Here is a 16042-nt window from a genome sequence, read left to right on the forward strand (position 1 = left end):
CCTTTGTGTTTTGCCAGGTTCTTGCCAAAGCTGGCTAGCTATAATATTTGTAGTCCACAGCTAAACTGATAGTTAAAGAAATAAAATGTCATTCCGATTTCTGCTCACATTACATGGACATCACAGATTACATTAGAGAATCGATTACATTATTGTTTGAGACACATGGCAACCCTAAGTGCTACCTCTTGTTATGAAGCAGGCCTGAGAGGGTCACCTTGCATACTCTGCTTGTTCAGCATGTCAGAATCATTTGTCAATGTCCCACATCTGGAAAGCATCTTCACTGGAAGAATGCGCTGCAGAATTAAGTAATGTGGGAGGTAAGATTGTATTTCTGCAAAAATTTAAAGAGGGAACCGAAGATTTTTTTGAGAAGGCAAAAGAGGTGAGCGATAGACTTGTGTGGTTGTGATATAATGCTACACAAAGCCATGCGCCTGTGTAGCTTTGTCATCCTCCTTAACAAAGTACAAACCGGAACATGGAACAATCAGTATTTATGGTTAACAACAGAAGCCTATATAGAGGGTCTGCACTGGGGGGGGGAGGGAGGGAAGTGTTGGCTTTTGAGAGTTGGGTTATCAGGGTAAATGATTAGTCTAGGCAGCAGCATGTTGTTGGCTATGCACTCAAAAATCACCACCTTTAAAAAGTTTTCTTTATTTAGAACACCAAGCATATTTTGCTGAAAGAAAAAAAAAGGGTTTTAATTTAAAAACTGGAGATGTCATAATCAAATAGTTCCCAAGTTCATTCTTCTAGGAGGAGAGATATTTGCTCTAGCACAATCCTCGGAAGTTTGGAAGGATAGACATTATTTGGGAAACGAGCATTAAAACAGGGCAGAAATTAGCCATAGTGAATACAGCCTGGTATGGCTCTGCAAATAGCCAACAGTGTCCTGTCCAAGAAAGAAGAGAGCTGCTGGAAGCCCAGCACATCTCATCATTTTTCATTATCCTCACATAGAAGGGAGAATAATCCGAATCAGTTCATAAAAAGTGTGCTTGTTATAAGAAAGAACTTGGCAAGTGAGATTGCCTTGAATATCTGCCAATGTGTGTCTGGAAGGCAGAGGACAGACCTGCAGAATTGGACAGGGCATGGAAATCAGTGAGCACGGAACTGGGAAGTTTTGTTCAATTTCAGATACTGTAGTTCTTTTATGAAATATATTCTAAGAGCCTATAGTTGCTCTAAGCCTTTGATTGGTAAGTGAACTGACAGAGTCAATTTAGGAATGTGTAAATATTGAAACAACCATTTCTTTGTGTGCCCAGAGGAAGCAGAGAAATACTGTCCCTGCAGTAATGATGCTTTGTATTTATAAGATAAAGATTTCAAGGAGCTAATTACACTGCCTGAAATAGCTAAGTAGCATTCTACTAATCTTACAGATAGTTAAACTGAGATACATTGAGGTTGTGACTTGCCTAAGGATGGGAATGGAAGCAAACTGGCCTTTCCAGTCCTCTGTGCTAAACACTAAACAATACGGCCTCCTGAAACAGTCCTTCCTCTCCAAATGGAGTATCTTTTAAATTTCTATAGATCCATGTGAGGTGTAGGTTATGGAAAAAAGCCTTTTAGCTTTGGCATCTATACTGGCTTATCAAGGGGGGAAGCTCCTCTTTAGCTCACATGGTATGTAGTAGCTTCTGCATATACAACACAAGGAGCCTGATTGAATTCTCATATAGAGCAAGTCCAGCCACCAAATGGGAGGTTCTGCTAATTGGCTAAGTATTACCTAGTGTTGAGCCACCAGTCTGTAGTCCATCTACAATACAAGGTTATGGATGAAATTTTTGCTATCATTTACACTCACACAGTCCCTATTGACTTCACACCAGTTTCCCCCAGCTTGTTTCACAAAGTTTTTGCAAACTCACCTTTTGCACTCTCCATTATTGCTTTTGGGCTGTTTTAATCAGTGAGAATGGGACCTGGAGGAGCATACGTGTCTTCTGGATGTTCACTATAAACACATTTAGACACCGGGAACAAATTTTCCTAGTACTGTTCAATAAAGTCAATAATGTTACACCAGGAATTAATTTGGCCCAGGGATACTAATTTTTAAATATGGATGCCTATATAGGACAAACCTCTCATAGTTAGACATCCAGATTAGTGTTATAGGAGGTGCATATATTTCCCTCCTCCCCAGCCTGATCTCAAAAGATGCTAAACTCTCTCAACATCTCAATGGGAGATGAGGATGCACCTGGCATGACTGAGTTTTATGTACAAGTCTGTCGATTTAAATGCCCAAATGTAGATTGCTCATCCTATTTCGGCACTCACATTTGAAAACAAGTCCACTCTGATTTCTTGTGCAGACCTAACCAAGAGGCATATATGTCAAGTGCAATATTGTCTCTGTTATGAGAATTTTGCTCCCAGGACAAGGTGCAGGTAAACCAGGGGAGTGTTACAAAGATATCTCTGGATCTTCTTCTGACCAGTGTATAAACAGAACTTTCAGAGGCGTAGCGAGCGTCCTCCATACCCTCCGACCGGAGGGGGCCCCGCAAGGAAGGGGGCCCCTAAAAGTGGCAAAATAAATACCGCATTCCAGTTTCTGCATTGTAAGGGGCCCCGGCCGGACATATGTTCGGAGGGGACCACCGTTCGGAGGGGGCCACGTTCTTTGTTGCTACGGCCCTGAGAACTTTACAATTCCATTTTTCTCACCCCAAGGCTGAGTCAAAAATAGAATATATAGGGTTTTTATCATTGAAAAGGAAAAGCAGGAAGTGTTGTTTGAGACAAAAATTGTATTTGCAGTTCTGGTTTGATCCCGTTTCTTATATAAATACAAATATATATATATATTGAATGCTTCTGAAAGATTTCATTTGGAGAGAGAAATTTTCTGACCATGCAGAACAGGTACAATGCAGCATAGCTTTTCTGACATTTCACCACCAAAATATCCCACTTCTAATCTTAATATAATACTAGCAGTGATGAAAAGGCTCTTCTACACAGGAAAGTTAACTAAAGATGTTAAGTTAATGCACATAAGTTAATGTGTGTTAACCCCCATGTGGATGCCCACAAGTAATGTGGCTTTAGTGTGCTGTAGCTTAATTGTCCAGCATCAGGATTTTAGTCCCTTTTTTCAGGCTTGAGTTTTACTTCTTCAAAATAAACCAATTCAGCACAATGTTCACCAATAAACAGGTCCCTTTCCCTAATGCTGGGTCCCCAGAAAGAGCCTGAGCTGCTCTCTAAAGGTGTCATTTCCAAGGCGCTCTTTCTGGGCATTAAAACAAGTCTCTCTGCTCCCTTTTGCTTTCAGCCTTTCTGGCCTGCTCCTTGCAGGATTACACTCCCTAGGCCATCTGCCTGGGATCTAAGGAGGGCCTCTCTGCTCCCTTCTCTCCCTGAATTCAGGCTGCCCTTTAACCCAGCAGACCTGGTACCGAGGGTACTCGATACGGAAAAAAACAGGCAAACAAAAAACCTGCAGCAGAGGGTCTCAGAGCCTGAGTCAACTGACTCAGATTCATGCTATGGGGCTAAACATAGCAGTGTAGATGTTCCTGCTTGGGCTGGAACCTGGGATCTGAAACCCTCTCCCTTCACTGGGTTTCAGGCCCAAGTGGGAATGTCTACATTGCTATTTTTAACCTCATCACGTGAGACCCTTGTGCCTCGAGTCAGTTGACCAGGGCTCTGGGACTCACGGCCACAGGTGGGTTTTTTTGTTTTTTGCAATGCAGATGTGCCGTGAGTCACCAAGCTTCTATCATCTGACCCCGGGACTTATTCCCTTCAGCAGGGGAGAGGGAGGATGAACCTGGGACAGGGTGCAGGTGAGCCCCAGCCCTCCTGAAAGGTCAACTCACCATGTGGCAGCTACCCCAAATCCCTAGTTGCCTTTGAAAATGTGGGTATACAGGGTACAGGATGTGTACTACTCTCATTGATTTCAGTGGCAACATTTCCATTGAATTCAATGGGAGCTGAGTTGGGCCTTTAATAGAAAAAAAAACATATGAAAGGGATGAAAGGAAGCAATGTTATTGTGAAGTGACTGAGAATGTACTTACTTATCATTGGGGGCTTAACAGACATGCAGCTTGGCGGGGGAAGCAAAGACTGGGAGAATTTATCCACCAGAGTCTGAATTTTTGGCAAATGACTTTCCATTGATTCAGCCTCCTTTTCTCATTTGCAGTTAATGTTCTAAAGAGTTGTTTCCCTTTTCTGAAACACTAAAGAGGAAGCATTTTGTTTTTCTGTCACATGATAGATTGAGCATAAAGATTACAATGTACAAATCCACTTCCAGGTCTCCAGGACATTTGGACAGTTTTGAAAATTGTTACCAGGTGTTCTGTGTCTCTCTCTTACTAGGCATTTGTAAGATTAAGAATATCTTAATGTCCCAAAAAAACTTTTACCTCATTCCCTAGAAAAAACATGAAAACGAAGTCGTGAAACTAAGTTGTTGGGTATTGATCATGCACACTGGTTGTATTTCAGAGCTCTGGGATTTAAACAGGACATCAGTCTTTCATAGCCCATCTGGATACCTTGGTCTTCACACAATGCTGCTGGATGAATATCAAGAGCGACTGTTTGTGGGAGGAAGGGATCTTGTGTATTCTCTCAGCTTGGACCGAGTCAGCGAGAACTACAGAGAGGTGCGGTAACATAAAATAGTGCATGGCATGTGATTCTGCATGAGAATAACTTCCTAGGGCTGGGGGACTTGGATGGCTCAGGTGACTGGAAATGGGATAGTTGATGTTTTCAAGTTTAAAGGGACACCAAAGGGAAATTTCTCTTCTTTTTTTTTTAACTAAATTAATACCCACGATCACTTGACCTGCAAAAGATTGATGGAAATAAATATTTCTCACACTATTTCAGCTTGTTTATTTTGTGCATTTGACAGCATTTTGTTTACAGTTGATTGAACTGTTTCCTCATATAGTCTTTCCCACAGCAATGGTGGGAAGGGAAAGCATTTAAAAAACCACAGAAGTACACAAATTGGAAGGGGCCTAGATTTCAAGTTGACTGTGTCCCTTTAAGTCACTGGCTCAAAGCCAATCTAGGTGAGCAGTGGCTGAAAGTTAGTATCATTTGTAGCCTGTTCAATGGTTTATGGGAGAAGACTTGGTGGTTTCTACTGGAGAGGTTTGCACGTTACAAAATCATTGCTTATAGTCTACGTGGCAGCCTAAGTGGAGAGACCTCCAATGAATGGGGATGGAGACTGAACTGCTTTCTGACCCCTGAGGCTGAGATTGGAAGCACATTGACAGAGCAGTGTAAGGACAGGTCCACAGTACACACTGTGCTCGCCTGCTCTGTGGATAAAGGATTTTTAAATCTGGCCCTTTTCAACAGCATCAAATTCACTTCAAAATAAATAAATAAAACGCAGTTAGAAAAATATCTTTAACTGATTTCCACCGTGTACCAACCCTTAGACAATGAGCAGCTGACGCAAATACTCAGGAGACAAGTGTATTAAAGTGGCTATGTAGGAAATTAAATGTTGGGACTCCACAAAGCACAGTGATACACACAGGGCCTTACCCTTCCACTGTAAGATGGACGTTCACTGCCCTTGCATTTGGTAGAAATTGCTCGTGTCCTGTGATGAGAGTAGTATCCAGGGATACAAAAACATTTAAGAAGTGTCTGTTTCTATAAAGTAACCAATCTTTCAATTAAGAATAAATCAGCATAAGAAGAGATGACAGCATAGAACATCTTATGCTTCTATCCAACCATCTTAACCATCTTGTCCCATCTGGACACACTATTCAGGCTCTCATTCCAGTGACTTTAAAAGAAAGATGAGCCATTTACTCTGAAACTCCACCCTCTGTCGGGAGGCCTGTGCACAGAGTATATCAAATTAGTGGCATTTTTTTTAATGATATGCAAAAGATCAGAAATTGGAATAAATGTTCAGCCTGACTGAACATATTTGGAAACATGACCTCATTGGGCTCGGCTCCTCAGAATCAACTTTCATAAGCTCTTTGGCTTTTCCTGTTGGTTATCCTAGAGTGCATTGCAGATATCCACTCCAAAGTCGAGAGGGCAGAGTAGAGAGACTTTGACTGCTGCTAGGGCCAACAATTTTATCAGCAAGATGTAGACGGAAGGCACTTCATCAGACTTTTTCACATTAGAAATTTAGAGTGAAGTTTGAGTGATCCGGTTCATGCATTTCTTCCTAAGGACCTCATCAAGCTGTAATTAATGGTATATTAATTAGCCATTTGAACTTTTCTTTCACGTTGCAAACACTCATTGAATTAATCTAAGACACAGTTATAAACCAAAGAGAGTATAATTACCATTCCAAACTGATACTGTGAAGAAGGGGGGAAAAAGAGGAAAGGCAAATTTATCTATTTCAGTCCTATCTCTGGTAACAGAGACAAGTTTCCAGAAGCAGCAGGGAAATTTTGTAAAGCTAGTGACTCTGGATCATATTTCATAAATCTCCTTTTGTCTTTGGTATCCTTAAAACATGCTGAAAAATTTTGTTGCAGTGTTCCCCATGTCTCCACATGGAATATGAAGAGAGTTTTTATTACCTCTAGCCTTAAATCTGAGACATGGGGATTATCTAGAAAAACAAAAACCCTTTTCATCACAGATGTATCCCCTCTGTCAGAAAACAAGCCAAGAATTCCTTAGAGTATTCAGCTATGATGAGTCCATTAGGAGCTCCTCTGAGAAAAGCAATAAAGTACTGGGTAGATGTAAAATGATTTTTGTGTTTATTGACTGCCAAAATAATCCAGCAAATCTAAAATAACTTAATTGGTGGAGAATTTGAGGTGTGCACTCTGTGGAGTCTACATTTTAAAGACATCTATTCTCTTCCCCAGAGTTTGATTCCCTAACACCACCAAATTTAGAATGTAGAGTACATTTGTACCTGTAGGTGACTAAGTATGAATGTATTTCTCTTTCTAACAACATTAAAAACATCTTCATTTATTGTCCTGGGCACCTTTTACATCATTTTAAGAATCAGTACAATTAAAACCAACAACAAGCTCTCAGGAAGCAGTCTTGTGGCTAAAGCATTGGATTAGGTATTTAGGGGACCTTGATTCAACCCCAGCAGGCTGTAGACTTCCCATGTGACCTTAGGCAAGTCATTTAATCTCTCTGTACCTCAGTTCCCCATCTATAAAATGGGGATAATGATACTTCCTTTCTCTTACCTGTGACTGTCTTACCTATTTGGATTGGAAACTCACTGGATAAGGTGTTTCTCTTCTTATGGGTATGTACAAGACCTAGCATAATGAGGCCCTGGTTTCAGGAGTGAGTTTTACCTACAGATCACACACAGCAGTTTTATAACTTATAAAATTGTTAAAATTGTTAGTGTATTCTACAGAAATAATTCTGAACACTACAGCTTCCAGTGGTGATACTGTACTGTTCTGGACCTTGTCTGGAGAAAGCTATGGTATTCTGTGGAGGGTGGGGAGTGATTGGAGGTGGGAAGAGAAACAGTGATCTGAGAAGTGGAAGGTGCATGTCAATAGGTTCACAGGACTAGTTCACAAAACCATACAAATGTTCAGATACTTCTGTATACCTTGTGAGGCCTCCCTCGTATGACCCTCACTGTCCTGGGATTTCTTATTCCCCTTGATACCACTTTTTGCATCTGGCTCTGCACACATTTGGGGCCTGAGACAAAGCCCACAAGACCTATCATTATCTAACACATCTTAGGAGAGGAGGCCTGTGTGGTGTTATGTATTATTCGTATCATTGTGGTGGAGTCTCCATCTCTTGAAGTCTTCAAATCAAGGTTTGAAGACTGGTTGCCTTTCTGGACAGTATGTTTTAGTCAAACACCAGTTATTGGGTTCAATACAGAAGTAATTGGATGAAACTTAATTGGCTTGTGATATACAGGAGATCAAACTATGTGATCTTCTGACCTTAAACTGCATGAATCTGTAGCTCATAACACTTCTCCAAACTGACCTAGACTTTGGAAGAAGTGAGGGTGTTGTTCAGCGACACTAAGCATGGTTCCAGCTCTGATTAAAACATTTCCTCTGCCTGAATTTGCTCAGAGTGGTTGCTTTATGTGGAGTTAAACCAGGTGAGAGTTTAGCCCAGCTATCAGTGCAATCTTACCATTCCACATGCTTATTCCTTTGCAAAGTATATTTTTAAAGTAGCCTTTTCCTATAGTGGAATACGGACAAACCTTAATGTCAGCAGTCACTTCCCACTATTTATCTGTGAATTTCCAAGCAGAAATCTTATTTTCGTTGAGCTGAAAATGGTATCACCCAAAGTGGAGACATTTTTGTTTTCAGTTCTTAAAGTGCTAAGAAGTGAAATCATCAGGCTAGTCCACCCAGGTCATTGTTTCACATATTTTTCATCCGTACAAAGTAGAATGAAACAAAATTCTATAGCATTTTGAAAAGCCACTTGTGACATTTGGCCTTGCTTGCAATAATTGACACTAAGCGGCTGATCCTGCCTTCAGTGAGGTTAATAGCTAAATTCTCATTTACTTCAGTGGGAGCTGAATTCTATCCTAAGTGATGTTTAGAGCAGGAAACAAGTGATTTTCAAATTGGTGTTCAATGGGAAAGTGTTTAAAGTCTTTGGATATTAAGTGGGCACAGTTGTACTGAATTAGTACAAAATACTTTGGTGCATGGATTTCCCTTCAATTCAGAGAACCAATATTGAGTTTCCTCCACTATCTGATGGAGAAGACCGCCAGGTGTAATGCAGGAGAAATTAAATGCCTCCTTATAGACTTGTATAGTTAACTTGTATAGTCAGAAACCTTTTGGCAAAAATTTGAATATTTAGCTTAATAACTGTTCTGAAAACTGGAATATTACAAAACATTATAAAATATTACTATATAGATTGTAGCAATGAAAACTGTACATTGAAAGTGGTGACTCTTGTAACCCGATCCAAAGAGGAAAAGCTGGATTGGCTGTGAATTATACCCATTTATATCCCCACATGAATGATCTTGTGTTATTTCAGATACATTGGCCCAGTACACCCCGGCAGGCAGAAGAATGCACAATTAAAGGAAGAGATGTTGTAAGTATCATTAATTGCAAATTAATTACCTTTTAATTAGAGATGGGGTTGAACCAGAAACTTGGATTAAAGCATCCTTTAATTTTTGAGTGTTCAAAATCCAGATCCAATTCTGAATGTTGCAGTGTGGATCTACAGCATGACTATTGTTAGCACATTAAGTCACTGGTTTAACTGCTTTCAAGACCAAGCAATAACTGAGCAATGAACACACTGGCTCCTACTACCATACATGGGTTTTCTTTGGAGGTTTCACACCTAGTAATGGCCAGGCCCGGCACTGCTTAGTTCATGAGAAGTGCTAGGATTGGCATCAGAGTGAAAGCCATTTGCTAACGGATGTTGATAGTTCTGTTTCTTCCTTTTCTCATGCAAGATCTCATTTACTCAGGAAGATTGAGGAAATCAGAACTTTCTTATCCTCACAAATCCATTTCAACCAAATCTTGCCATTTTTCCCACCACAACAATCCATTCCTTACTTTCTGTCCCACATGCTGAAACTCTCATCCAGTTCCATATTAACATCTATTTTGAGTACTACAACCTCTTAATTTTAGGCCTCTATGATACTAACTTAGCCATCACCACCCCCTCCACAACGTGACTGCTAAAATTATCTCCCTCATCTCATCTGTCATTCTGAACATATCATCTCTAGCCTCCCCTTCAAGTTCTGCACTGGCTTGAATAATGGCCTTGTCTCCTATCACATCTTCCCTCTTCACCCACTGTTGTTTGCCAGTAATGTCAGTCTAGACACCCTATTGATTTTTCTTCTTACATGCCTATCTCCCTGCCTTTGTCCGTATCGCCATGTGCATAGAATATCATCCTACCCTGGTTCACCAAGCTGCAGCCTCTCTTGATTCTAATCTCTCCGAAAGACTAGACTACTTCTTATAGCATACCCACAAGAAGCAAGTTAAATTAATAGTAATATATAAAATGCACTGTAAGTTACATCCACCCCTGTGGTCTGCTATCCCCACACACAGGCCTATGGGCCTTTAATAGGTATCAGTGCAAGGATGCCGGGACTCACACCCGTACAGAGTTCCCATTTGGCACCATAGACTGAAAATTCTTTGGGGCACAAATGATATTTATTTTGTACAGCATCAAGTTCATTGTCAGCACCTAATGAATGCACTTGCCACTGAGCTAGCTAACACTGGACAAGAGGATTTTAAAAGGCCAGGGTGAAAATGTGTGAAAATACAGCAAACAGTCAAGCGCAAACACAGCCACAACAAATATTGTCAGTGACGCCTAGGAAGCTGTAAACATCAATGGTCAACACTAGCATGAAAAACATACTTCTCATCTGCCTTGAGGGCATGGAAGCACCAGTTTTGAGAAAGGAACAACCAAGCTATCTCACTCCTTACACACCTGAAGCTGAAGTGAACCTTGCTGAAGTTTCTTAAATGTTCAATAGACTTTTTTCAGCCCTCATTTCACTGAATTACCTGCACTAGCAGGAGACTGGACTCGATGACCCAGGATACCTCCTCCAGTCCTATGTGTGTATATATATATATCAGGAGAGATTAATAAGACTGGGACTTTTCAGCTTGGAAAAAAGACAACTAAGGGGGGATATGATAGAGGTCTATAAAATCATGACTGGTGTGGAGAAAGTAAATAAGGAGGTGTTATTTACTCCTTCTCATAACACAAGAACTAGGGGTCACCAAATGAAATTAATAGGCAGCAGGTTTAAAACAAACAAAAGGAAGTATTTTTTCACATAACACACAGTCAACCTGTGGAAATCCTTGCCAGAGGATGTTGTGAAGGCCAAGACTATAACATGGTTAAAAAAAGAACTAGATAAGTTCATGGAGGATAGGTCCATCAAAGGCTATTAGCCAGGATGGGCAGGGATGGTGTTCCTAGCCTCTGTTTGCCAGAAGCTGGGAATGGGCGACAGGGGATGGATCACTTGATGATGACCTGTTCTATTCATTCCCTCTGGGGCACTTGGCATTGGCCACTGTCAGAGGATGGGATATTGGTCTGGATGGACCTTTGGTATGACCCAGTGTGGATGTTCTCATGTTCATGTTTTTGTGCTTTCAAAATCAGTCTGGAAGCAGAAGGGGAAGGGGAAAAACATGAGAAGAACCTTCCTTGTGGTGATTTCTTCCCAATAAGAAGCAGGAAGTACCATGAAATCATAGGATAAGGCCCACTGTCTTCAGATTTCCAACCTGACTGGACAGAATCCAGATGTTCTCAATATTACCCAAACTTTTGGAATTTATCTAACTTAGTATGATTCTTGAAGCACTTGAGGTTTATCTATTACTCCCTCTCAGGAGAGGTCAGTATCACAATCAAAGCCCCATTTCCCTGTGCTCACAGTGCTTTTACAGATTATAGTTTATGATGTTTTGTCCCCAGCAGCAGTCTTACAGGTTTCTAGGGAAGTTAAATATTCATTCTCTTATAAAAATATACATTGTTCTTCTTCTATAATAGCTCAACCCCCCTGAAGTTTATAATAATGTTACTACAATCCCTGAGGTCATTACCATGGAACACTGCAATGTTTTTTCTCACAGGAATCCGTGATTGATTATGAAATGCTCTATCATCAGTATTGCCAACCCCAAACAGTCAAAAATCATGAGTCAGGCCCCTCCAAAATCATGGGATTGACTTCAAACTCCATAAGATTTTTTTTTTATGTAAGTTATGGGTCTTTTTATTTGATTGTGGTGTTTGAGTCTTTAGTGTTTCTGTTTTCCAGCTCTTCTCTGCAACCATGAGGGCTAGAAATGTACATTTTTTTTAAACGAAAGCTTAAGATTCTAACCTAATCATATGACTCAAGGAGCTAGAACTTTAAGGGTCTGACCACACTGCAGCTTGAAGCATGCCTCCCAGCCCAGATAGACAGACAAGAGCTAGCATGCTAAAAAAGAGCTAAGTGTACGTTTTGGGATGGGCAGCAGCGTGGGCTAGCCACATGAGTACAAGTCCACCCGACCTCTTGGGTTCATACTCAGGTGGCTAGCCCAGGCCACTCTGTCTGTGCCACAATGTCCTTATTCCTATTTTTAGCATGCTAGCTTGAGTATCTGTCTACCTGGACTGGGAAGCACACTTCCGGAGCAGTGTAGACATAACCTAAGAAACACATCAACTACCATGAGAGTCACGATGTTAGATTTAGCAATACTGTCTCAGAGAACACTAACAACACAAAAAATCATTCCTGATCCTAACTGGAGATCAGATTGAGCCTTGGATCATGAGGATATATAATGCTAGTAATTACAGGGAACTCTAAAATATTGGTCTATTCAGTCTTCAACAGCTGAAGATGCTCTACTATCAACTGATGGTGTGGTCCAAGAGCCTCAACTGGGACAGAACAGATGCCAGACACTTTCTACATTTTATTCTCATTGTTTTCATAACCGGTTCAAGTGACCACATTACTCTATTGCTTATTTTAGACCTTCCCTATGTCCTCCTTCTTTGCCATCTTTTTTTGTTTTCTAATACCACTTTCTGCAAGATAAACCCTTTTATAAAATGTCCTTAAAAATAAATTCTTAGGCCCCTTACCTTTTACTGCCTCTGCTTTTTGTCTTTGCTGCCACCTTTCCCACTTTGCTCTGAACGAAGCATATTATACATGATAAGATGTGTAAAAAGTTTTAATAACCATCTTAGTATTTAGGTATTCTACACTTTTCTTCACCACCTCTTACAGACTCTTAAGAGGTTATCAGTTCATCTTGTAGCAGTAAAACATTAAGTATTGTAGTCATAAATACCATTGCAGAAAGCTTGTAAGAGACTAAATAGGACAATTGAATTGGGAAACCTTGTTCTTGACAGCATGTGCACAACCTTAAACTTGGGCTATGCTTTACTGATTTGGCTCAAGCCAAAATAAAACTCTATTACTTTAAATCCTGTGTGTCGACTGCAGACATGCAAATATAGAAATGGGGCTTGGTTTTGGCTTAATTGGCTTGTGAGTTGCTTGTTGGCTAGTTTTTGGCTGGTAGCTTGTTGCTTCTTTTTTTGATCGGCTCCCAGCAAGCGGGGGCAAGAGGGTGTGGGGGGGAGAGTCAGGGTGGAATAGCGGGCCCTCCACAGTCCCAGACTGTACGCCGGGGGATGCAGTCAGATAGAGTGTTGTGGTTCTTAGAGATTGGCTTGTTTTTGCCTTGTTTTGAAAAGGGAATAGCTTGATTTTTGGCGTATTGTGAAAGTCAGGGTGCTTATTTACTGTGTGAAAGTTGGCAATTGTGGACTCAGCTGCCCTGTGATAGAGGGCGTTTAGTTCCCCTCTGCATTTTTGTCAGTCGGACATCAGTCAGAGGTAAGAAACATATTCTGTAATAGTGACTCCAGCTCCTTAACACAGTAGAGTGTCAACGAGTAAAACATCTACAGATCTATAATTGATCTAATGGACATGTTAAAGATAACCTTCTCTGAAGACAGACTATATATATATATAGTGTGTGTGTGTGTGTGTGTGTGTGTTCTCTATACACCGTTTCACAAGAACATAACAAATGTGGTTTAATAGGTTTACTTAGAAGTACATATAGCAAAGTTTATTTTTCTAATTTGCTGGATCTGCCATTTCCCCCGGCCCATCTACCATTTATCCTGAGCCAGATTCTGGTCTCTGCTACACCAATATAAATACAGAGTAACTCCACCAAAGTCAATAAAATGACTGAAATTACACAGATGTAAATAAGTGTAGATTTGGACCACATATATTAGAGGAAGGAAGGATGGGCTCGTAGTTAGGACCCTGGGAATGAGCAGAGCTGGATTCTATTCCATGGAGACTGCAGATTTATCGTATAACATTGGGCAAATCACTTAATCTCCTTGTTTCTCTGTCTGTAAGAAGGGGATACCCTATCTCACAGGTATTCATTAATGGTTGTGATTTGTACTCCGGTATTGCAGTGATAAGAACTATAGAATCATAGAAATGTAGGGCTGGAAGGGCTTCAAAAGGTCTTGTAATCCATCCCCCCTGAGCATAGGAAGGATTAAGTATACCTAGACCATCCACATAAGTACTTAGACAAGGGAAGCAGAGAGATTCCCATGGCTCAGAGGAAGTGGGGTTGTTTTCAAATTATCCTGAATACTAAGTTTCTCCTTTTCTTTTAAAAATAGGACGAATGTGCAAATTACATCCGTGTCCTTCACCGATACAACAGAACACACCTCCTGGCCTGTGGTACGGGGGCTTTTGATCCCCTCTGCACTTTTATCAGAGTCGGACATCCATCAGAGGTAAGAGATATATTCTAGAGCCAGGACACTGTTCTGCGCTGTAGCAAACCCCTCCCATAGTTATATATAAGCACACAAATTTAAGCACAGTGGAACATTGAGGCTGTTGAAATGGAGGGATCCCAGGTCGCACTGCAGTCTGTGCAAGAGAAGTAGCGTTCCCTATATACCACCCCACATGCAACGACCACTCACAATTGCAGTCCTTGCACTCTTGTAAGTGCAAGGACTGGTCCCTAATAATGTCTCCATAGGCAGCCACCCCTAAAGGAAGAAGTCCTACAGAATTCTAAGAAGTCCTATAGAATGTAATAAGAGTAATAACCTTGCTATAGGTTTCTTTTTTAAACCATCCTATTGAATTAGACAATGTTCTTTCTATAGGATAGTTCAAAAAACCTGTAGAAAGTTCTCTGTTGTATCTGATATGGCTTGAGAGCAGTTATTATAGAATCATATTGATTTCTATAGAACCCTGTTAAATTCTATAGGACCCTGACATACAAGTTGGTCGGGGAACTATGAGACCTAGCAGGCCACAGAGGGGGAGCACACATTGACTTCTGTGGGACTGCTCATGTGAGTAAAGTGAGCAGGATTTTGTCACCAGACATCACCGTTATTAAGTTGTTACAAAATGACCATTTAATTAAGTAATTGCAGCCAAATGCCTCACTGACAAAGTGTCATCCTGATGTCACGAATGAGTGATGAATTGCTGAGTGATTTCCAGCCTTATGTAATTATGTAAATAGCTAATCTAACTGAAAACATATTTTGGAAAATTACACATAAAATTGCACATTACTGTCGTCTTGGAATTTGTTTTAGATGAATTATATAGCACTTTTTGAGATAAAGGTGTATCAAAGTTTGCATCCTAAGTCTTTCCCTCCCGGGCATTTATAAACTGAATAATAATATGCCTTTTGATGTGCCGGGAGATGCAAGCTCTCATCCCAGGATTGATATAATTTTTTGTTTCTTTTTCAGTGTTTTAGTTTTGATCAAACACAGCTGGTGCACTTAAATATCTTAATGCCTTTTGTAAGATTTCATCTTTCCACAGAATGCTATGGCTGTACTCTCTGCTGACTTCCAGCCTTTGCTACCACATTGAAGGCAATAGCACTGATTCTGATCGCTCTTACACCAGCAGATCTTCAAGGAGTATATTGGAGTTACTCATGGTTTACGCTGGTGTGAGCGAGGGCATAGACAGGGCTAATGGGATTGCAGAGGGTGTCAGTCGATGCAGAGTTTGGTCCTAAGTCTATAATGTCAACATTCTCATGCAAGAAAAAGGGTTTCCTGCAGTCTGCAGGAATCTAGAACTCTGCAATTTCAAGTTTTTTAGCTCAGAGTGTAGTATTTAATGGCTGAATTAAGAGCACAATGGGTTTTGGATCTGGTTCTGAGTATCTATGTGCAACTTATCTATGTGTACCTGCAGCTACATGTGGCCCCAATGAGTTGGGTGGCTTGATTTACTCAGATGAGGACTGATCTTGCACCCATTGCCCACCTAAAATAACCACTGAACAGTTTTTGAAATCCCCTAAACCTAAACCTGAGGCTCTTTGAGGACCTCGATGCCTTTAACTGGATGCTGAGAATGTTCGGCATATTGCAGAATCAGGCTCTTGGCCAG

The 16042-nt window shown here is 40.7% G+C and overlaps 1 protein-coding gene across 1 annotated transcript in view; it reads left to right on the forward strand.

Moving 5' to 3' along the window:
- The window catches only part of SEMA3E (semaphorin 3E), a 218527-nt gene that overhangs the window by 110203 nt on the left and 92282 nt on the right, over nucleotides 1–16042 (forward strand). The window contains exons 2-4 of the mRNA XM_065404326.1: nucleotides 4501–4661; nucleotides 9040–9099; nucleotides 14272–14391. Coding sequence (XP_065260398.1) covers nucleotides 4501–4661; nucleotides 9040–9099; nucleotides 14272–14391 — 341 coding nt within the window. The remainder of the gene's footprint in view (nucleotides 1–4500; nucleotides 4662–9039; nucleotides 9100–14271; nucleotides 14392–16042) is intronic.

This window comes from Emys orbicularis, chromosome 1 (genome assembly GCF_028017835.1).
Source record: "Emys orbicularis isolate rEmyOrb1 chromosome 1, rEmyOrb1.hap1, whole genome shotgun sequence".
NCBI lineage: Eukaryota > Metazoa > Chordata > Testudines > Emydidae > Emys > Emys orbicularis.